We start from the raw sequence: 22,098 nt of genomic DNA on the forward strand, positions 1-22,098 counted from the left end.
TTTTCCATACATCTAGAGGCCTAATATCATCAAATTCCTTCCTATAAAATGGAGCATCAATTCATTATCAGAGAAGAAATCCTGAAGAGCTAGGTGTTAGAGGGACCGACAAAGCTGGCAGCATAGAAGAGTTACTAGAGACCACAGGTATGTATCAACTAATAAGTATTTGGGAAGAAAAAAATGTTTTTAAGTATGCAGTTCAGATTTTGAGCTGGTAAATCTTTTCAAAACAGATTAGCGATTAAAAACTTTGCTTTAGTCTTGGAACTTCTTAAACAATCATTGCTATAATTGGAAAGCACCTACAAATTCAAACAGACACAGACTATGAAAGAGTCTCCCTAACTCCCACCACCTCATCCCCCATTTCCACAACCCAGATCCCTGCCTTGGTGCTCTGGGTGGCAGTCACGAACCTGTCCAGGCAACTCAGATTGCAAAGAGAAATAGTTAATAGAAGCTGAATGTCCTCATAGTCCGTAACACACAAATGATTTAACTCCTGTAAGGAATGAATCAGGCAGGGGGTAAGGTATAGCTCAGCAGTATAGTGGGTGTTTAGCATGCATGAGATCCTGGGTTCAATCCCCAGTACTGCCATTTAAATAAATAAACAAACAAATAAATAAACCTAATTACCTTCCCCAGCCCCCCCCCCAAATGAATGAATCAGTGTTAGTGTATATCTTGGCTGGGCTGGGCTTCCACAGGACTCAACCTCTACCTGACCCCACAGACTGCCTGTACCTCCTGTGTACTCTGGTTCCCCCTCACTTTCTACTCAAGAAACACAAGCTGCTCCAAGGAAACTGAGCAAGAAGAGGTGTAGGGCTAGGGGTTTTCTCATTGGAACTAAAGTGCATGCCTACCAGCCATTGGGCAGATAGGCCAAAAACTGCTGCAAAGTTGTCTTTTATAGGCAATTGATGTGAAAGTGTACAGCCTGGTGTCACAAAAGTTAGGCATAGGTTTTCCACTGAAAACTTATTAAGAATTTCCCTAAGTCCCCATCCCAAATCACATAACTTCTACTCAATTCAGTTCTTGGTCCTCATTCCATGACTAACTGTATTTACATAGAAGATATCAAATAGTGTGGTCCACTTTTTCCACTTAACGTTATATTGTACATCTTTCCCCTAAATTCCCCCCCAAAAAATTTCCAATACTCAATGGCATTAGTTTTCATGGTTATAGATTACTTAAGAGGAAAGCCCCAGAGGCCATTTAGCTACTGATAGACTGAATTCAGAATTTCCACAGCAAACTCATTGTACCTTCAAAAATTAAGGTCAGTAGAAAGGAAACCATCAACAAAGCAAAAAGACAACCTACTGAATGGAAGAAAACATTTGCAAATGATATGGCTGATAAGGGGTTAATATACAAAATATATAAACAGCTCATACAACTCAATATTAAAAAAAAACGAGCAACCTGATTTAAAAATGGGCAGAGGAGGGGGAGGGTATAACTCAGTGGCAGAGTCCATACTTAACATGCACAAGGTCCTGGGTTCAATTCACAGTACCTCCATAAAAAAATAAACCTAATTACCTACCCCGCAAAAAACAAATTTTAAATGGGCAGAGGACCTGAATAGACATTTTTCCAAAGAATACACACAGATGTGCCAAAAAGGCACATGAGATGCTCAACATTGATAATCATCAGAGAAATGCAAATCAAAACCACAATGAGGTACAACTAATATAATACTGTAAATCAACTATACTTCAATAAAAATTTTTTAATAAATTAAAAAAATTAAAGTCAGTAGAATTAGTGTTTCAATGTTCTTTCATTTAAAAACAGCATAAAATGAATAGAAATAATGACTATTAACAACATATTGCTAAGCTAGCATATATCAACTGAAGAAAAACACAGACCTAAAAGTTGTCAGTTATGTTTCCTTCTGGGACCTTACTGAGGACTAAAACTCAGAAGACAGCTCTCAGACAGCTCTGAGGAACTGTTCCAAAGAGGTAAGGGAGGAGACAGGAAAAAACAAAACAAAACATGCCGTTGAACATCAAAAGATTACTGCTAATCACAAAAACAGACATCTCAAGTTAATGATTTTAGTGCTTTTCCCTGTAGGGGAAGACGCCGGAGTCTGGGCTCATTGAAAGTATTCCTTAGATATGCATCTTAACTATCTAGGACCAGTATCCTGTTATTTTCTCCAGCCTGGATTCCCCTCAGGAGCTTTGGTGGGGTAGGGGGGAGAGGAGAAGGCCACAGTGACTGATGGCTTACTTGATGGCAGGCAATATTAGTTTTTTTTTACTGGAATGGCAGGCAACATTTTTTTTTTTTTGGCCTCACATATGATGGGACTAGTTTAAGGAGCTAGACAAGGAGGGGGTTATAAATTCATTTTGCTGGAGCACATTGGTGGTAATGGGTGGCTGGGGGATAAATATACTGTTTTTCTCTGTGCTATGAACCTAATTGGAATGTATCAGACTCAAGTCATTAATACAGAATATATGCCCTCTAAGCTAACTGGGAAATATGGGGCTTACACATCATAGCTCACCACGAATTTAAACAAACCCCCTTTATTTCGCTTGGAATTGGAAAGAAAAAAAATGTGTGTGTGTGTGCGCGCGCTCCTACGTACATACACATACACTTATTTATTCATTTACTTACTTAGTTACTTATTCGTTCTTTCCTTCAGGTATTTCAACCCACGGCTGAAAAAAATACGTCTCCAGTAAAGCTTAGACTTTAGCAGCCTAACTCGGAACCGGAAGAATTCAGGACCCAGTTGCCCTACCGGCTTCTTTATACGGCTACACACATCCCGTCCAGTCGGCAGGGGGACCACCTAGGTCCGGGGAAGGAATTTGCCGACGTACCGTAACAGTTCCGTACACTCGGACTATTTCCAAGGTTTCCTCAGGTTCGGGTGGTGGCGGTTGTTCCTGGGAGCCAAGGCAACCGAGATCTTCCCAGGCTCGCGAGAGCGCCCCCTTTTCCCACGGCTTCGGCCCTCAGCGGCAGCGATGGCTCCGGTGTCTCGCTCCCGCAGCCCCGACTGGGAGGCCTCGGGCTCCGGGGGGAAACGTCGCAGTTCGTCGAAGAGCCCGAAGCCTAGCAAATCCTCTCGCTCTCCGCGGGGCCGCCGCTCTCGCTCGCACTCTTGCTCTCGGTCCGGAGACAGGAATGGCCTCAGCCATCAGCTGAGTGGCCCCAGCCAAGGCTCCCGAAACCAGTCCTACCGATCCCGCTCGCGGTCACGGTCTCGAGAACGGCCCTCGGCGCCGCGGGGTGCCCCTTTCGCTTCTCCCTCATCCGCCTATTATGGCGGCTACTCACGCCCCTACGGGAGCGACAAGCCATGGCCTAGCCTCCTGGACAAGGAGAGGGAGGAGAGCCTGCGGCAGAAGTGAGTGAGACGAATGCACCTTCTCTTTCACGAGCCCACCAGCTTTCGGAGTCAGGTTTATTGTTCATCCCGCTCCCTATTCTTCCCATGTCGCTCTCTCTCCCAGACTTGCACCCATTTTCATCCCGTCCTTCAGTCTAGCTACGATAACGCTTTATTCGCCGTTTTCTATCCTTAGGTTTTCACTCATCCTCGAGCCCCTTCTTTAGTGCCCTGGTCTTCCGCTACCTGCTTCTGCCTCTTGGCTTGTAGCGGACATGGCCGAGAGCCTCAGACCTACCGGAATTATAGCATTTACTTGGTTGTGTCGTTATCATTCGTGAGCATATTTTTATTACCCACTAGACTGAGCTCATGGAAAGGAGGAGCCCGGTTTTACCGATCTCAAAATTCATAGTGCCTAGCACTTTGTAGGCGCGCTACCATAGCTTGTTGAATGATCAGAGGTTTGAGATAAAACAGATAAAAACAGTCCTGAGGTAGGTTGGAGACCTACCTCTCCAAATTAAAATTTCCAGAAAGTTACCCCAAACTGTCAGTCAGAAAGCAACCAGCTTATTAGACATTCCTCACCAAAAGATGTCAGAATTCCTTGGATCAAATTTGCATTTGTATATTTAGAAGATAATTTATCTTAAGAGTACAGATAAAATCAGGTGGCAGCAGGGATGAGAGCTTGACTGCTTGCTCTTTACAGCCTGTCAGGCATTCTTCCTCCTGTCTAAATATATTTCAGGTTTGGTTTTAAATATGTCCCCTTTTAGATTTTCTGTTAATTCAAGTGGGAAACCTGACTCTGACTCTGCATAATTTTACCTTTTCTCCTGAATAAAGAAGAAAAAATAATTTATTCAAAAAATCAAACCAATTGTATTTATTTTGTAAGGGTTTAAAAAAAGACAAATGGAGACACAACCAGCTAAACTTTGAGGAACTGGGCCTTAGTTTTTGGTGCTTTATTAATGAGTAATATCAAAAGTTAAAAGAAGAAATCACAAACATAAAATGAAACAAAAAAAATTGTGTCTTCCAAGAGTAGATAATTTACTCCTTTTCCAAAAAGGAATTAAAGGGAAAACAGAGAAAATAAACCCTGTATCTCGTTAAGTACAGTTTTCGTCAAGTAAAACTTTTCTTTCATTTTCAGAGTGCTCTTTATTGTCTACTTCTAATGTTCATTTTTCTTTTCTTCATTAATTCTTGAATTTCTGAAAACAAAGTTTGACTAAATCAAAAGTAGAGACTTCTCTTTACTTTTGTAAGTATAAATAAACAAATGAAGTTATTTCCAAACGTAAAACTGTTTCTGTCACATATTGCAGGGGACGAAATGAGCAGTTAGGAGCTGTGTCATGGGTGCAGCAGAAGGGATGCACTTGACAGCCTCGCAGGCTGCATTTCTGGCCGGGCATCTCAGCTGTCTGTAGTCTGTACCATTTGATAGAACTACCAGAACACCAGATCCTAAGTGTTGAGTTTACATTTAAACCAAGTTTTTATTAGTTTAAACTTTAAAATGTAAAGGGAAACTAGGACTTAACTGGACTCCTTTGAACTTTATTATATTTAGGAATCAATTTAGTCACAGAGTTATAATTTACCTGCCTATCTCTTCTAGGAGATTAAGTGAGAGAGAGAGGATTGGAGAATTGGGAGCTCCTGAAGTATGGGGACTTTCTCCAAAGAATCCAGAACCAGAGTAAGTGATTTAAAAACATATTTTTTAAAATGTGACATTTGTTTAAATCCAGAATCTATGGTCAAAATTTTTCTTAAGTGAAGATGTTTAAGTACAACTCACATTTTTTTTTCTTCTTTCTTGTGATTTATGCTGTTCTACCCCTTAAGTTTTAAAAAAAAAACATTGAACATACCTAACGATTAAAACATGCTCCTAGCGGATTTTAGCATGCTAATTGTTCTCTTTAAATTATAATTCATGGGGTGCTAATTTCCTATTCATAGAAGGGTTCAGTGTTGAAAGAAATACGTATTTATTATTTTGAATTATTGTTTCTCAATCTGGTAACTGCATGTCACATGTTAGCATTACAAAGGGTTTTGGTTTTCTTTAAATGAATGTACTGACATGGGTTTGTTTAGTTTTCCTGTATCCAGTACTGTTATTGAAGGCTTAATGCTTTTTCTTTTTCTTTTTTTCTCTTTGGTGCTATTCATAAGCTGCCTTTTCCCTCTCCTCTGTTTCTGTGTCTACTTTAGGTTGTGTTGAGACAATGTGCTTGACAGGTAAACCTGTAATTTGTGACAGGATGATAAAGCATTATTATCTTTAAGTTGTTCTTTTTTTCTTTTTAAAAAAATTATTATTTTTTATTGAAGTATAACTGGCACATAATAGTATATTGCTTTCAGGCATACAACATAATAATTGATATTTGTATATATTCCAAAACGATCACCACAGTAAGTCTAGTTAACATCCATCACCATACACAGTTACAAAATTTTTTTTCTGGTGATGAGAAATTTTAAGGTTTACTCTCTTAGCAACTTTCAAATATGCAATACAATATTATTAACTACAGTCACCATGCTATACATTACATCCCCATGACTTATTTATTTTATAACTGGAAGTTTGTACTTTTTGACACTCTTCATCCATTTTACCCATCCCCCACCTCCTGCCCTCAGGCAACTACCAGTCTGTTCTTTATATCTATGAACTTGGTGTTTTTTTGTGTTTCTTTTGTTTTTGTTTCTTATATTTCTTTTTTTTTTAATTAATTTATTATTGTTATTTAATTTATTTATTCTTGCAGTGAGGAGGTAACTAGGTTTTATTGTTTATTTTTAGAAGAGGTACTGGGGATTGAACCCAGGACCTCCTGCATGCTAAGCATGTGCTCTACCACTTGAGCTATACCCTCCCCCCTTATATTTCACAAATAGATGAAACCATATGGTATTTGTCTTTCTCTCTGGCTTATTTCATTTAATAAATGCCCTCAAAGTCCATCCATGTTGTCGAAAATGGCAAGATTCATTCTTTTGGGGGGGGGTTAGTTAGGTTTACTTATTTATTTATTTTTAGAGAAGTTACTGAGGATTGAACCCAGGATCTCATACATGCTAAACATGTGCTCTACCACTTGAGCTATACCCTCCCCCTTCATTCTTTTTTAAGGATGAATAGTATTCCACTGTGGTCTGTGTTGTGTGTGTGTGTGTGTGTGTATTTCTTACAGTTTCTTTATCCATTCATGCATTCATGAATGTTCAGTTTTATCTATATCTTGGCTATTGTAAATAATGCTGCAATGAACATGGGAGTGCAGAAATCTCTTTGAGATACTGATTTCGTTTCCTTCAGATATATACCCAGAAGTGGGATTCTTGGATCATTTGGTAGTTCAAATTTAATTTTTTGAAGAATCTCCATATTGGTCTCAATAGTGACTGTACTAATTTATATTCACACCAACAGTATACAAGTGTTCTCTTTTCTTCACATCCTCACCACTTGTTATCACTTGTCTTTTGATAAGTCATCCTAACAGGTGTGAAGTGATATCTCATTATGGTTTTGATTTGCATTTCCCTGATGATTAGTGATGTTGAACATCTTTTCATGTATCTGTTGGCCATCTGTATGTCTTCTTTGGAAAAATGTCTACTCAGATCCTTTGCTAATTTTTTAATCAGATTGCCTATTTTTTCGCTGTTGAGTTCTTTATATATTTTTAATATTAACCCCTTAGCAGATATGAATTGCAAATATTTTCACCCATTCGGTAGGTTACCTTTTCATTTTGTTGATGGTTTCCTTTGCTATGTAGGAGCTTTTTATTTTTAATTTTTGTTTTTGTTTTATTTCTTAATTGAAGTATAGTTGATTTACAATGTTGTGTTAGTTTCAGGTGTAAAACAAAGTGATATATATATTCTTTTTCAGATTCTTTTCCATTATAGGTTATTACAAAGTACTGAATATAGTTCCCTGTGCTATATATAGGAGCTTGTTTGCAGAAGCTTTTTAGTTTAATGTAGTCCCACTTTATTAATTTTTGCTTTTGTTACCTTTGCTTTTGGTGTCAAATCCAAAAAATCATTGCCAAGACCTATATCAAGGAGCTTACCACCTAGACTTTACCTTCCCAGTCTTACATTCAAGTCGTTAATCCAGTTTGAGTTAATTTTTGTGTAATGGTATAAGACAATGGTCCATTTCATTCTTTTGCATGTGACTGTCCAGTTTTCCCAGCATGATTTTTTTTGAAGAGACTGTCCTTTCTTTATTGTATATTCTTGGCTCCTTTGTCATGAAATAATTGACCGTATATGCATGTATTTATTTCTGAGCTATTTGGTCCATTCATCTATATGTCTTTTTTATGCCAATGCCATACTGTTTTGATTACTGTAACTTTGTAGTATAGTTTGAAATCAAGGAGCATGATTCCTCCAGCTTTGTTTTTCTTACTCAAGATTGTTTTGGCTATTTGGAGTCTTTTGTGGTTCCATGTGAATTTTAGGACTATTTGTTCTATTTCTGTGAAAAATACCATTGGAATTTTGATAGAAATTGCATTGAATCTGAAGATTGGTTTGGGTAGTATGGACATTTTAACAATATTAATTCTTCCAATCCATCAGCATGGAAAATCTTTCCATTTATTTGTGTCTTCAGTTTCTTTCATCAGTGTCTTATGGTTTTCAGTGTATAGGTTGTCCATATCCTTGGTTAAATTTATTCCTAGGTTATTTTATTCCTTTTGGTTTCTTTTTCTGACAATTCATTAGTGTATAGAAGTGGAATGAATTTCTCTATTGATTTTGTATCCTACAACTTTACTGAATTTATTAGTGCTACGTTATTAGTTTTTTGTTATAGTTTTTAGGATTTCCTATATATAATATGTCATCTGCAAACAATAACAGTTTTACTTCTTCCTTTCCAATTTGGATGCCTTTTATTTCTTATTCTTGCCTAGTTGCTCTGGCTAGGACTTCCAGTACTATGTTGAATAAAAGTGGTGAGAGTGGGCATCCTTGTCTTTTTTGCTTTTCATCATTGAGTATGATGTGAACTGTGGACTTGTTATAGATTGTCTTTAGTATGTTGAGATACTGAAACTTGTTCTTACAGATACCTTTGGAAAGTGCCCGAAGAATCTGAACTCAAAGAATTAGAGTTGGAAGGAATCCTAAAACTTTTCTAGGCAGTACCTAAATTATTCCAGATGTGATCTTCGAAAAGATTATATGGTATAGGAATTCCCTTTCCAAACTATTGTCGCATGTTAATAATACTCATTTATGGAATTCTCTACAACAGAATGAAATCCCTTTACACTGTAGTGTGTAAGGTTCTTGCTCTGGGGAGACAGAACAGTTGCTGCTCTACCATATGCCTGTTCCACATAAAGAGTAAAATCACCAAGTCTTCCCTCAGCCTTCTTATCTCCAGTTTCTTTCATCTTTCCTTATGATTCCTGTTTCCCTGCATTTTCCCTATGGTTTCTTCTGAAAATATAAATCTTACATCCTGCTTTCAGTGTGAATAGCACTTTGTAAACTATAAAGCATTATGCAAATAAAAATGATTATTATGTTATTATGAAGGTGGTAGACCCTTAAACTGTACTGTTACAAAAGCAGTCCGGTGCTGGCTCTTAATGGTTCTTGGACAATCAGTTTGTCACTGAAAAGTTTTAAGTCTGTATTTTTATACTCCATGATCCGTATTTTATCACTTTTCTGATTCTCACAACCATTTTCTTTAAACTCAGCTCTGATGAACATACACCAGTAGAGGATGAAGAGCCAAAGAAAAGCACCACTTCAGCTTCTACTTCAGAAGGTATTTTTTAAATATGGAAATTTTTTATTGAGGAGTTTTAGAAGTTTGTAAATAGTTGAACATTAGACTTTACTCAAATTGCCATCATCAGTTCCTTTCCAGTATTTCAAATACAATAAAATTGATGCTCAGAAATACTTCTTTAGAAGTTGTTTTTTCGTATTTTATGTAGACGACAAGAAGAAGAAGAAGAAGTCTAGTCATTCAAAAGAAAGGTCCAAGAAAAGGAGGAAGAAAAAATCATCTAAAAGAAAACACAGGAAGTATTCTGACGATAGTGACAGTGACTCTGATTCTGAAACAGACTCCAGTGGTAAGAAAGCCAACATCATTCTGCGAGCCTTGCTTCAAAACTAGTTTTACTTCTTCAAGGCTGATTTTAGAGGAAGGTTCTTAAAAACAATAATAGTCAAGAGTTTTGAACACTCCCGACTTTGTGTGGGGCTCCCTGCTAAGTGCTTGATATGCATTATTGCTATTTAATCCACACAGTAACTGTAGTTCACCTCTTAGAGAGGCGGAAAGGGAGGCTCGGAGCAGGTTGTAAATACTGCACCCAGGGTCACCCAGTTGGGATTCAGACCTAGGTGTTGCGGCTCCAGATTGGTTGTGTACAGCTGTACAGGCGTGTGGTGCCAAACCAAGTCATAGGGGCTGCATCAGCCCAGTGGAGTGGCTCTTTTGTGCGATTCTCACACTCAGTGGGCAATTGCACTTTGTGCAATTTTCAGAAAGCCGCACCACAGAGGAGCCGTCAGGCTGGCAGCTGATTTATAGAAGACACCCCCTGGGGGCCGATGCGTCCCAAAAAACCACCTTTTTGTGCCCCCTCCCAGCTGATGATTGATAGAGGGTGTCTCCTGGGGACACATTACACAGAGGCGCCCCTTCCTCTGATGTCACCTGGGTTTCCTGGCCACCATTGTCACTTTTCTTCCTCACTGCTGGAAGGCTGAGCTTTCTTGAAGCACAAATCTGAACATGTTGGTCCCTATTTAGAATCCTTCAGTAGCTCTCCGTGGCCTTCAGGGTGAAGTTCAGACCCTGGTTGAGCTCTCTCATCACACAGACCCCGCGCTCTCGTGCAGCATCCTCTGTGGCCTGAGGATGACTTTCTGTCTCCTCCATATCTCACATCCTTTCTCTTGACTCTCTTACTTAGTACAGAGAGTCTGTCTGCCTGCAAGGCCAGTCTCTCCCTGCCTGTGACTTGGCTTACTCATTTTAACAGTGGCATGCCTAATTTTTGTAAAAAAACTGATTTTAAAAGAACGAGCTTAAGAGTCACCTTTTCCTGGTCAACCTTTCCTCAACCACCCTCCCCAAATCAGCCTGATTTTGAGATTCCTCTGTGCTCCCAGAACACCCACGTCCTTCTGTCACTGGATGCTGTTTACCTCTTTATCTCTGTCTCCTCCATTGGACTGAGCTCCTGGAAAGCATCCCCCGCAATACACAGAGCAGGAAAATACTCACACATTCAGAAAAGTAAAGGGAATCATATAATACCATATACGTATCATCTTAATTTTAACAATTATTAGTATTTTGACATATTTGCTTCAAGCATTTATTTGGTTAAGATATTCAAGGTTAATTACAATTATCACACTGCCACCCTAAATATTTCTGTATACAACTCTAAAAAATAAGGACCTTTTCCTATCTAATCAAAATATACTATTATCTCATGCAATAAAATTAATAATAATACCTTATATTACCAAATGCTTAGTGCAGCTTTAATTTTTGTGTCCCTAGTGCCTAGCACATTTCCTGACCAGTAGCAATAGATATTTGAATGAATTAATTGCTCTATAACAACAAATAGAAGAGTAATAAGATATTTAACTACTCAAAAGTATTGGGGTTTTAGAGTTAAAATTTTTTAAAATTATAATGTGCTTTTATTTGCAGATGAAGATACAAAAAGGAGAGCAAAGAAAGCCAAGAAAAAGGAAAAAAAGAAGAAACGCAGATCGTCAGTTTTTTTTCTTTAATTTTCATTATGGAAAAGTTCAACTATATATAAAATTATATAAAATAGGATAACGGACCTCCATGTAACTATCACCCAGCTTGAACAATCATCAACTCTGGGGCAGTCTCTGTTCCCTCCCCTATTATTTTGAAACCAATCCCAGATATCCTTTCATCCATAAAGCAGCAAGTTTCTCTGAAAGATAGGCATTCTTTAAAAAAGAAAAAATAACCACAATACTATTATCACGCCTAAAATATTTAACAGTAATTTCTCAATTCTCAGCAGTTTTTGGTACAGTTTATTCAAATTAGGATCCAAAGAATATCCATAAATTGTGATTGGTTGATAACATGTCTTACATCTCTTTAAATTGATAGGTTTCCCCTCCTTTTTATTCCTGCAGTTTATTTGTTAAAGAAACCAAATTATTTGTCCTTTGGAATCTCCTGCAATATGGATTTTGCTGGTTGTATTCCTATAGTGTCCTTTTAACATATTTTCTGTCCTTTATATTTCCTGTAGATTGATAGTTAGGTCTAGACATTTGATAAGGTTCAGATTTGAGCTTTTGGTGGGAATACTTCATAGGTGTTGCTGTGTACTTCCATCAGGAGGCAGGTAACGTCTGGTTGTCTCTTTTTGTCATATTGACGGCCATCAGTAGTCATTGCCTAGGTTCCTTATTTCATTAGGGATTGCACAATGGTGATAGTTTAATTCTGACTTTTTTCATTTAATTGGTAGAATAATTGTGAAACCTACCCTCATTAACTATTTGGTTACCCTGAAGTACAGTTGGTATAGGAAGGGCAGAATATCTTACTGTTTTTGTTTTATCAGTTTTCAAAATAATGAATTAGATTTTTTAGTATCATTATGAAACCAAGGATTCAAACATATTTGATGTATTTTAATCCATCACACTTAAAATTATTGATGCTCAAATTGGTAAGAGATTTTTTTAACTGCTTTATTTCTATTATCTCTACACCATGAGAACTGTATTTTATTGTTCCCTTTAGGGATCTTTTTATAATAGTGAAACATGATTTGGTTAAATAAGTTAGATTATTTAATTAAAATTCTTCTCTAACAAGTTTGAATAAGCTAAGCATCCAAATCATTATAATCAGTCTTTCATTGCCTTGAAAAAATAAGATTCCCTTTAGCATGGGAATATTAAATCAATTTGTATCAAATTATAATCATTACAGGAAGAAATACAAGAAAAAGAAATCAAAGAAGAGCAGAAAAGATTCCAGTGATTCAAGTTCTAAAGAGTCCCAAGAAGAGTTTCTGGAGAATCCTTGGAAGGATCGATCAAGTAGGTTCTTCTGATAGACTTTGACTCAGAATAAATAAAACATTAACTGATTAGTTAAAATGTGAATATGTTTCTGAACATCTTTTCATGCAGAGCCTGAAGAACCCTCAGATTTGATTGGCCCAGAGGCTCCTAAAACACTTGCTTCTCAAGATGATAAACCTTTGAAGTAAGTAACAGTATATTTACAGTGTCTAAAGTATCTTCCCGAAAGTCTGGTCCTAACTTACCTTTCCAGGCTTATCTCCCTGTACTCCCTTATTTAGATCCCAGGTTCCAACTGAGCTGAACTGAAACTTCCCTGTATTTACTGTGTACTTTCCCACTTTGTGCCTTGTTCACCTTACTGCTTCCCCCAACCTGCCTTCCCTTCCTTTCCCAGCCCTGGTTTCTTCACTACCCCCACTTTCTTCCTGTTAAAGTCCTTGACATTCTTCAAAGCCCTTTTCAAGAGGAGGAGGGCGTGTGCTGATTCCCAGTACCTTCCCTTCACAGGTAGATGTGATTCCTACCTCTCTTTCTCTCTTTAATCCTTTAGTCCTCCCAGCAGTGTTCTATTTCTTTTGTGCAATGTATTATATATTGTGCATTGTATTCGTGTTATATCCTTATTCATATATAAATTCTACGAGAACAGAGATTATTTTTGTATTATAGGCTTTGAGTTTAATAGGTATTCAAGAAGCATTCAATGAATTGAATGAAGGGATCGTGGTTTTTAAAGTCCCCTTGATTGAAAGTTAATAGATAACTGTTACTGTATAGCATTGTTATTGGTTGTAAGTCTAAAAAATATGTTAATTTGAGATATATTATCTCTTTACTTTTTTTTTAAATGGAAAAAGGGAAATGAAATTCTCTGGAAGCACAAGCAATAAAGGCAATACCTGTAGGGAAAGTTGATCTGTAATTGTAAACAGTGAATATATGCTTACTAACATCAGTTCTGTTATTCTTCCAAATATCTCTGCATTTCTGGCCTAGGGATATAGGTCACAGTGCAGTGTTCACTAATTAAATTAAAAATGAATTCACATTGGGCTTCCCAGCATGCTGCCACCCAGCAACTCTTATTCCTACTGTTTTATGAGAGAAAATGTGTTTCTTTGTGCTCTCTTTAGATGGTGAGCTTTTTATAATAAACCTTTTGTGAATTCTAAATTACCTTGTAGCTATGGCCATGCTCTGTTACCCGGTGAAGGTGCAGCTATGGCTGAATACGTAAAAGCTGGAAAACGTATCCCACGAAGAGGTGAAATTGGCTTGACAAGTGAAGAAATTGCATCATTTGAGTGCTCAGGTTACGTAATGAGTGGTAGCAGGTATGTTCTTGGCATTGAGGTCAGTTTCCATGATTAGACCTTTTCCTTTCTCACTACCAAAATTATATTTTGGTAACTGATTTTCATTACGTGACCATTTCTAATGAAAAGTAGAGTATAAATATTGGTTTAATGTTGGTTTTATTGGTATAAATGTGGTTGTCTAAAATTCCAAGTAAGTATGCAACTCAACTATACCTCCAACGTCAAAGAATCAGTCTTTCCAATGTCCTTTTCTAGTTCATATTTTGGTACAGATAGTTTACCCTCTGGAGGATGTAGTTAAATTCGGTTACTTGTCACTGCCACATGAGGAATATGGCATTCTGGTAGTTAGGAAAGCATTTTCTTAAGACAGTATTTCATAAGACAGTGTTTCCTGTTTTCTGAGTTTACTCCCAGTTCTCTGTAGAGTCAGAGAACATGGACTCTCTAGTTCTCTGGACTCTTGAGAATGGAGAGCGGAAAGGATCATGACAGAGATCAGGTTCAGCATGAGGAAAGGCATATAAAATTAGGGAAGAGAAAGCGAAGTACCAGGAGGAACATAGGGAACTAATTGGGTATCAGTACCAAGATCAAACTGAATTTTGGATTTTTTTGAACTTCATAAACTTATAAAAGTAGGTAAACATTTTTAAATGAAATTGGAGGCAAATATTTGCAGAACCCCTTGAAGCACCTCCAGAATCTTGGATTCCTGAGGACTGACATTTAAAAACAGTATATCTAAGCACCAGTAAGACAAGAAAAAGAAATTAAGAGGCATGAGGATTGGAAAGGAGGATATAACACTGTCATTTTTTGTGAATGATACAATTTTTGGTTTGTTTTGTTTGAATGATACAATTTTTTAACATAGAAAAACCTAAAGACTCTTCAGATGAATTATAAATAATAGGAAGTTTTAACAAATGGTTGGATATAAGGTTAATACACAAAAATCAATTGCATTTCTATGTAACAGCAACAGAAAACTAGAAAATGTAATTAAATAAAAAGAAAACATATTTTTATTTTTCATTGAAGTATAGTTGATTTACAGTGTTGTTTCTGACGTATTAACAAAGTGATTCAGTTATGTGTATATATCTATATACACACATATATATATGTATATATATATGTATGTATATATATATGTATGTTCTTTTTCAGATTCTTTTCCATTATAGGTCATACAAGATACTCAATATAGTTCCCTATGCTATATAGTAGGACCTTGTATATCTATTTTATATATAATAGTTTGTATCTGCTAATCCCAAACTCCTAATTTATCCCCACCCCCACTTTTCTCTTTGGTAACCATAAGTTTGTTTTCTATGTATGTGAGTCTATTTCTGTTTTGTAAATAAGTTTATTTGCATCATTTTTTAGAGTCCACATATAAGTGATAGCATACGATATTTGTCTTTCTCTTTTTTACTTACTTCACTTAGTATGATCATCTCTACATCCATCCATGTTGCTACAAATGGCATTATTTCATTCTTTTTTATGGCTGAGTAATATTCCATTGTGTGTATATATGTGATATATATATATACGATATCTTTTTTATCCATGTCGATGGACATTTGGGTTGCTTCCATGTCTTGGCTATTGTAAATAGTGCTGCTGTAAACATTGGGGTGCATGTATCTTTTTGAATTAGAGTTTTCCCTGGATATATGCTTAGGAGTGGGATTGCTGGATCATATAGTAACATTTTTTTCAGTTTTTTAAGGAACCTCCATACTGTTTTCCTTAGTGGCTACAACAGTTTACATTCCCACCAACAGTGTAGGAGGGTTCCCTTTTCCACACCCTCTCCAGCATTCACTATTTGTAGACTTTTTAACGATAGCCATTCCAACCGGTTTGAGGTGATAACTCATTGTAGTTTTGATTTGCATTTCTCTAATAATTAGCAATGTTAAGCATCTTTTCATGTGCCTAATGGCCTTACGTATGTCTTTGGAGAAATGTCTATTTAGGTCCTCTGTCCATTTTTTGATTGGGTTGTTTTTTTGTTACTGAGTTGTATAAGTTGTTTGTATATTTTGGAAATTAAGCCCTTTTCAGTTGCATCACTTGCCAGTATTTTTTCCCATTCTGTAGGTTGTCTTTTTGTTTTGTTGATGGTTTCCTTTGCTGTGCAAAAGCTTATATGTGGCTAGACACCATTTGTTTATTTTTGCTTTTATTTTTGTTGCCTTGGGAGACTGACCTAGGAAAACATTGCTATGATTTATGTCAGAGAATGTTTTGCCTATGATCTCTTCTAGGCACTTTATGGTGTCATGTCTTATATTTAACTCTTTAAGCCATTTTGAGTTTATTTTTGTGTATGGTGTAAGGGAGTGTTCTAACTTCACTGATTTACATGCAGTTGTCCAGCCTTCCCAACACTACTTGCTGAAGACTGTCTTTTCTCCATTGTATATTCTTGCCTCCTTTGTTGAAGATTAATTGAGCTTAGGTGTATATGGGTTTATTTCTGGGCTCTCTGTTCTGTTCTGTTGATCCATACATCTGTTTTTGTGCCAATACCACGCTGTTTTGATTACTGTAGCTTTGTAGTATTATCTGAAGTCTGGCGGGGTTATGCCTCCAGCTTTGTTCTTTTTCCTCAGGATTGCTTTGGCAATTCTGGGTCTTTTGTGGTTCCATATAAATTTTAGGATTATTTGTTCTAGTTACATGAAAAATGTCCTAGGTAATTTGATAGGGATTGCATTAAATCTGTAGATTGCTTTGGGTATGTGGCCATTTTAATAATAGTTAATTCTTTCAACCCAAAAACATGGGATATCTTTCCATTTCTTTGAATCATTTTCATTTTCCTTTATCAATGTTTTATAGTTCTCAGTGTATAAGTCACCTCGTTGGTCAGGTTTATTCCTAAGTAATTTTTATTCAATTTTAAAAAGGATTTTTTTATTTTACCTTCTCTTCCTGATATTTCATTGTTAGTGTAAAGAAATGCAACAGATTTCTGTAAGTTAATCTTGTATCCTGCTACCTTGCTGAATTTGTTTATCCCTTCTAGTAGTTTTTATGTGGAGTCTTTAGGGTTATAAGAAAATATTTATAACAGTATCAGAGAATATGAAGGATTTAGGAATAAGTCTTAACAAAGATGTCCAAGACCTTTATAGGAAAAACTATAAAACATTATTAAGAGACATTAAAGAAGACCTAAATAAATGGAGAGATACCATGACAAGAATAGGAAGGCAATATTGTAAAGTCATCAGTTCTTCCCAAATTATCTGTAGATTCAGTGCAGTTCCATCAAAATCACAACAGAGGTTTCCATGAAACTTAATAAGATAGTTCTAAAATTTATATGTTAGACTAGAGGGCCAAGAATAGCCATCTTACTTCTGAAGAAGACCAGGAAGGTGAGATTTGCCCTACCAGATATGAGGGCTTATTATGAAGCTTGCAGCACTTAAGAGTTGGGGAACAAATGAATTGTTCAATGAAGTAAAATACAGAGCACAGGAGCAGAGCCATACATCTATGGAAGTTTGTTTTATGAAAGAGATAATATGTCAGATCAGTGGGCAAAGAAGGAACTAAGCAGTAAATGCAGCAGGAAGAAAATTGTTATCCATATGGAAAAAGATGACAGTAGAACCCTGTATCACCATATTTAAAAAGCATTGCACCTGGATTAAGGACTTAAACTTCAAAACCAACTTTAATACTCTTAGTATAAAATATGAGCAGATATCTATTAGATCTTGAGGTGAGGAAGTATTTCTTAAAGAAGACCAAAAAAATGCACTAACCATAAAATAATATGTTGATAAATTTGTCTGGGTTAAAAGTAAGAACTTTTGTTCATCAAAAGACATCTTAAAGTAAATAAAAAGACAAGTTCCAGGCTGGGGTAAGATCTTGTTATACATACAATTGATAAAGTTAGTATTGAGAGTATTTAGAGAATACCTATAAATAACCCAAAAGAAAAGTGGGGAAATGACACAGTCATTTTTCAGAAGAAAAAAATATGTGGCCTATGCATACATAAAAAGATGTTCATTATCATTGGAAATGGAAATCAAAAACATACAGAAATACCATTTTACACCCACTTGATAGACAAAAGTTCAAAGTTCTGACAATACCAAGCATTTGAGAGGATGTGGGTCTCCAGGATCTCTTAAGTATTGTTCATGGTGGTGTAAATTGGTACAACCACTTTGGAAAACAGTCTGACAGTTTCTTGGAAGGTTAAACATTCACATACTTTATGACCCAGCAACTCCACAGCTACATACCCAAGAGAATCTTTCCCAACTACTAGGAGATGTGTACATCGATGTTTATTACAGCATCGTTCACATAGCACTTTCTGTTCCAGATAAACTACTCACTGTACCCCGAGCAACCTAAATACATTGTCGTCTCCTTGGCTGTCCATCCTGCCCTACCTTCACCCTAAACAGAAATGATTCCCCTCTCTTCTCACTCAGTTTGCTGTTTTCTAGACATAGTTCAAGTTTCATCTTGAATTTATTGTGTAGGATTGGGTACACATACATAAAAAAGGCAGGTTTTCATGAAGTTTTCCTTCTAAATAAACAGATCTTTTGAAGATGATGTAAGAGTTTCCCTCTGCCTCAGCCCCTATACTTTCCTAATTTGGCCCTTGTGCTAAATCCTTTCTTTCTTTTCTTTGAGCTGCTACTGGCTTCTAAGGAATTTAAATCCATCCACAAAACTCACCCAAAACTTCAACTGTAGATTTGAACTTGGTTCTTTTGGTTGTATGGTAAATTAGAACCTTGAAGAAGTTCCTCCTGCTTGATGACAACTTAAATCTTATCTGTCCTACTATCAATTCTACACATCCTTAGGAAGTTTAATAATTTGCTTGTTTCTCATTGTTTTACTGAAAACAACAGAACTAGACTTAGGTCTTTGGTAGTTGAAATAAATAACATTCACTATATTGACAGAACCTCAGAGATCATTATTTGAATAGTAGAAATGAATCAAAGGACATGTCAGCAGATAAAATGAATGCTGTTTTGAAAATCTAACCCATTACAGAAACAGTTTCTATTTGTCAGTGTTTTAAATAGACCACTCTGTATTAAGAAAGGATTAGTGAGGAAGTACTATGAGAATAATTACTGAGAAATTAAGCCAAAAATAAAATTATCTCCAGGCATCGCCGAATGGAGGCTGTGCGACTGCGAAAAGAGAACCAGATCTATAGTGCTGATGAGAAGAGAGCTCTTGCATCCTTTAACCAAGAAGAGAGACGAAAGAGAGAAAACAAGATTCTGGCCAGTTTTCGAGAGATGGTATACAGAAAAACTAAAGGGAAAGAGGACAAATAAGGATTTTCTGATTGTTCATCAGACATTTTTAACAAAAAAAAAAAAAAGTCTGGGCTCCATATATACATACAAAAAGATTATTATGATGTGAAAAAGCTTTACAGTGCTACTGTGCCTTCTATTTAATTCAGTCCTTCAGTAAAAAGCTGCTTATCAGTATAACTTTAACAAGCTCTGCGGGTTATTTTGGATTAACCATAACAACATTCTGGTTTAAAAATCCAAATTATGAATGAAATTCTACTGTGTTGGGGGAGGTGGCATTGAGACAAAGTGCTGGTGAGATGAGAAACTTAACTCTTACCCCATGGGACAGTGTTCTGTATGTGATGCCCACCCCACCCCCACCACAGCTGAACTTGTGGAAAATTGTCATTCCTCTCATGTTGAATGTGTTATAAATGAACATGACTGAAACATACAGGAGGCCATTTTTGTTAACAAAATGAAGGCACAGCTGAAAAAAGCAAATTTGGAATTTGAAGCTTGACTTGTGTAATGCAATACTATTGTCAGCCCTGGAAATGTGTTTTGGTTTTAATCCCTACCTCCACCTCAAAACCAACAAACAAACCAAAAAGCAAACTAACCCACAGACTTGTTGAATTGAAAATGTGACATAAGTTTTTTTAAATTCTTAATAGGTTACTTTAAAATGGTTCTTCAAATATAAAGTATTGGGAAGTCTACTGTTATGCCAATGTAAGTAAATTATTTCTTATCTGAACTGTGCTTAGATTATTATTTGGATACTAGAAATGAAGTCATAGTTCATTTGGAGTCAACTATGGTCAGGAGTTTGATAGGGAAAAATATAATGAGCCTTTGTTTTAACTTGGTTGTTTCGTAAGAATGAAGCTAAAATGATATTAAACATTTTTAAGTCTGTCCTTCATGTAGTAAGCCGATTTCATTTTAAACATTGTTGAACTTTTCAGTTTATTTTTCGTATCTATCATTCAGTTTTATCTTTAACTTCACATAGAACCCCCTCACTTTATCACTTTTTTATGGCTACCGTTGGCTTTTAAGTTTGGGAGAAATGGGAAATTCTGGGACTATGAGATCATAATCTTTTTCGTTCCCTCCTCTTGTTCAGGTTTAGTTGTTAGGACACAAGAGTGACAGGGGAGGGAACAGTAAAAGTTTTGGCTGTTTGTGTTGAGGTTGTTTTGAGCTATATTTATGTGCCTAGGATAAATTTAAATTACCTGGGTAATGGGGAAGTTCTGACTTTGCTGTTATAAAAATGCCCTCTCTCCTTGTAATAGGTTAAAGTGTTTTTTTTTCAAAGGTTTGAAATCTAAGGCAGTCATATTTCAAAGTATAGATCAAAAGTTTTACTACTAAACATACATTTTAGGAAAATGTCTACCTTTAACCCACAGTTAATGAACTAAACAGCCAGTTGGCATGTGGCAACGTTTATGACCCCTGAATTTGAAGTTATTTTGATTTATCATTGTTGCTGCCTAACCTAATAAATCTATTATTGCTAAAAGTTAAAAGGAAACTAGGCCCTAAATTTGTGAGCCCATCTACTCCCTGGTGTAATAAAACCTAAATTTATATTCACCATTTAAAAATATTGTTCTGTAAGAACATTACTTTTTGTTACTGGTTCCTAGAGACTGAATGAGTTTGTTCTCTGATTTTCATTCAGTAGGCAAGGTAGTTTAAATGCAACAGTTTTGTGATACATGAATATTGTAGATTTTCATTGGATTCTCCTGTCTTTTCCACAGAGTAGATACTCAACAAATGCTTGTTGAGTAAATGAAAGAAAATATATGAATTTATTTTGGAACTTTACCATATCTTTCATCAGGGTTTGTTCAGGAAAGCTCTGCCAAAGAAAAGCTTTGGTAGCATATTCTTTGGGAAAGAGGAGGGAAAAATAAAAAGACCAAAGGCAGTTTATTTTCAGCTCATGAAAGTTAATGCTTGAAACTGTGTTTGGTCACCCAAGCCATAAGTCAAATGGGAGGTGGGCTATTGTATTTGAAATACATTTTTTGTCCTCCAATGAGACCTAGTTTCCCACTTCCTCACTTGTTCCTCTGATAAGACTTTCCCTCCTTTTTTAATTTCTTGTACACATATAACAGTTAAAAAGAAAGAAAAATTACCCACAGCCTTACCACTCAGTTGTCTTTAGTATTCACTGTTCCTTCCAGTGCTTGTCTACATAAATACATATTCTGACATACTTGTAAGTAGCCATTCATAATGTAATTTTGTCTTTGGTGTTTTAAAACTTTACAGCCAGGCAAGACAGCCTCACAGGGGTGGTAGGGACAAGTGATGATCTGGTGTGAGAATGGGAAGAAGACAAAAAATAGTAAGGGTGGAGACTGAACCTTCCCTGTTTCATTGCACCCAGTCCTCAAGTCAGCCTGGTGCCGTCACGGTTGAGATGCTGTGTTGCAGTAGGCAGCATGCCCAGTTTCAGAGTTTCAGAATGTATTGTTTAACAGTGAGGCTTAACTTGCAGGAAATTAAAGGGTCTGTGAGTAGGGAAATCCTAGAAACTGGTTATTTTATGAGCTGTAGAACTGGTGCCATTTTTCTGTTCCCTAGTTGTGCCCATGAAAGAGGTGTGTCCGGGCTGGAGACTTAGGCTGAAATGGGGGAACACACAGCCAAGGACCAATCTCAGTTTGGTCTGATAGGTGAATTTTAGCAACTCCCTAAACTGAACAACTTTTATACTTGTAAGACTCTGATGCAAACAGTGATGGGAAAAACCTTTTCAAAAATGGAAAACAACTTACTGGTTACTCTGCTAATATGATGGAAGTTGCAAACTGGAAAATGAATGAATGCAGAAAAATCAATACAGCTGGATTGTGTGCCACAAGTTTATTATTCAATAAATACTCTGTGGTTTGATGTGCAG

The 22,098-nt window shown here is 36.5% G+C and overlaps 1 protein-coding gene across 2 annotated transcripts; it reads left to right on the forward strand.

The window, feature by feature from the left end:
* Positions 1–2,840: 2,840 nt before the first annotated feature.
* NKAP (NFKB activating protein) lies at positions 2,841–22,091 on the forward strand. Of its 2 annotated transcripts, XM_064482799.1 has the most exons (10): positions 2,841–3,403; positions 5,022–5,102; positions 9,157–9,227; positions 9,400–9,540; positions 11,145–11,208; positions 12,426–12,535; positions 12,629–12,704; positions 13,708–13,857; positions 19,025–19,163; positions 19,844–22,091. In XM_064482799.1, the coding sequence occupies exons 1-10, from the start codon at positions 3,021–3,023 to the stop codon at positions 19,907–19,909; spliced, it is 1,281 nt and encodes a 426-aa protein (XP_064338869.1). In that variant the 5' UTR covers positions 2,841–3,020; the 3' UTR covers positions 19,910–22,091. The 2 variants fall into 2 exon arrangements, with proteins under 2 accessions (XP_064338869.1, XP_031302200.1); XM_031446340.2 differs by having other exon boundaries at positions 2,842–3,403; positions 19,025–22,091.
* Positions 22,092–22,098: the final 7 nt, after the last annotated feature.

This window comes from Camelus dromedarius, chromosome X, assembly GCF_036321535.1.
Source record: "Camelus dromedarius isolate mCamDro1 chromosome X, mCamDro1.pat, whole genome shotgun sequence".
In the NCBI taxonomy this organism is placed as follows: domain Eukaryota; kingdom Metazoa; phylum Chordata; class Mammalia; order Artiodactyla; family Camelidae; genus Camelus; species Camelus dromedarius.

Bases quoted from the DNA above. Each gene is read 5' to 3' on its own strand.
- NKAP (XM_064482799.1), top strand. From the start codon at position 3,021: ATGGCTCCGGTGTCTCGCTCCCGCAGCCCCGACTGGGAGGCCTCGGGC. The intron at 13,858-19,024 runs GTATGTTCTTGG...AATTATCTCCAG, and splicing joins TACGTAATGAGTGGTAGCAG to GCATCGCCGAATGGAGGCTG. The intron at 19,164-19,843 runs GTATACAGAAAA...AATTCTTAATAG, and splicing joins TGGCCAGTTTTCGAGAGATG to GTTACTTTAAAATGGTTCTT.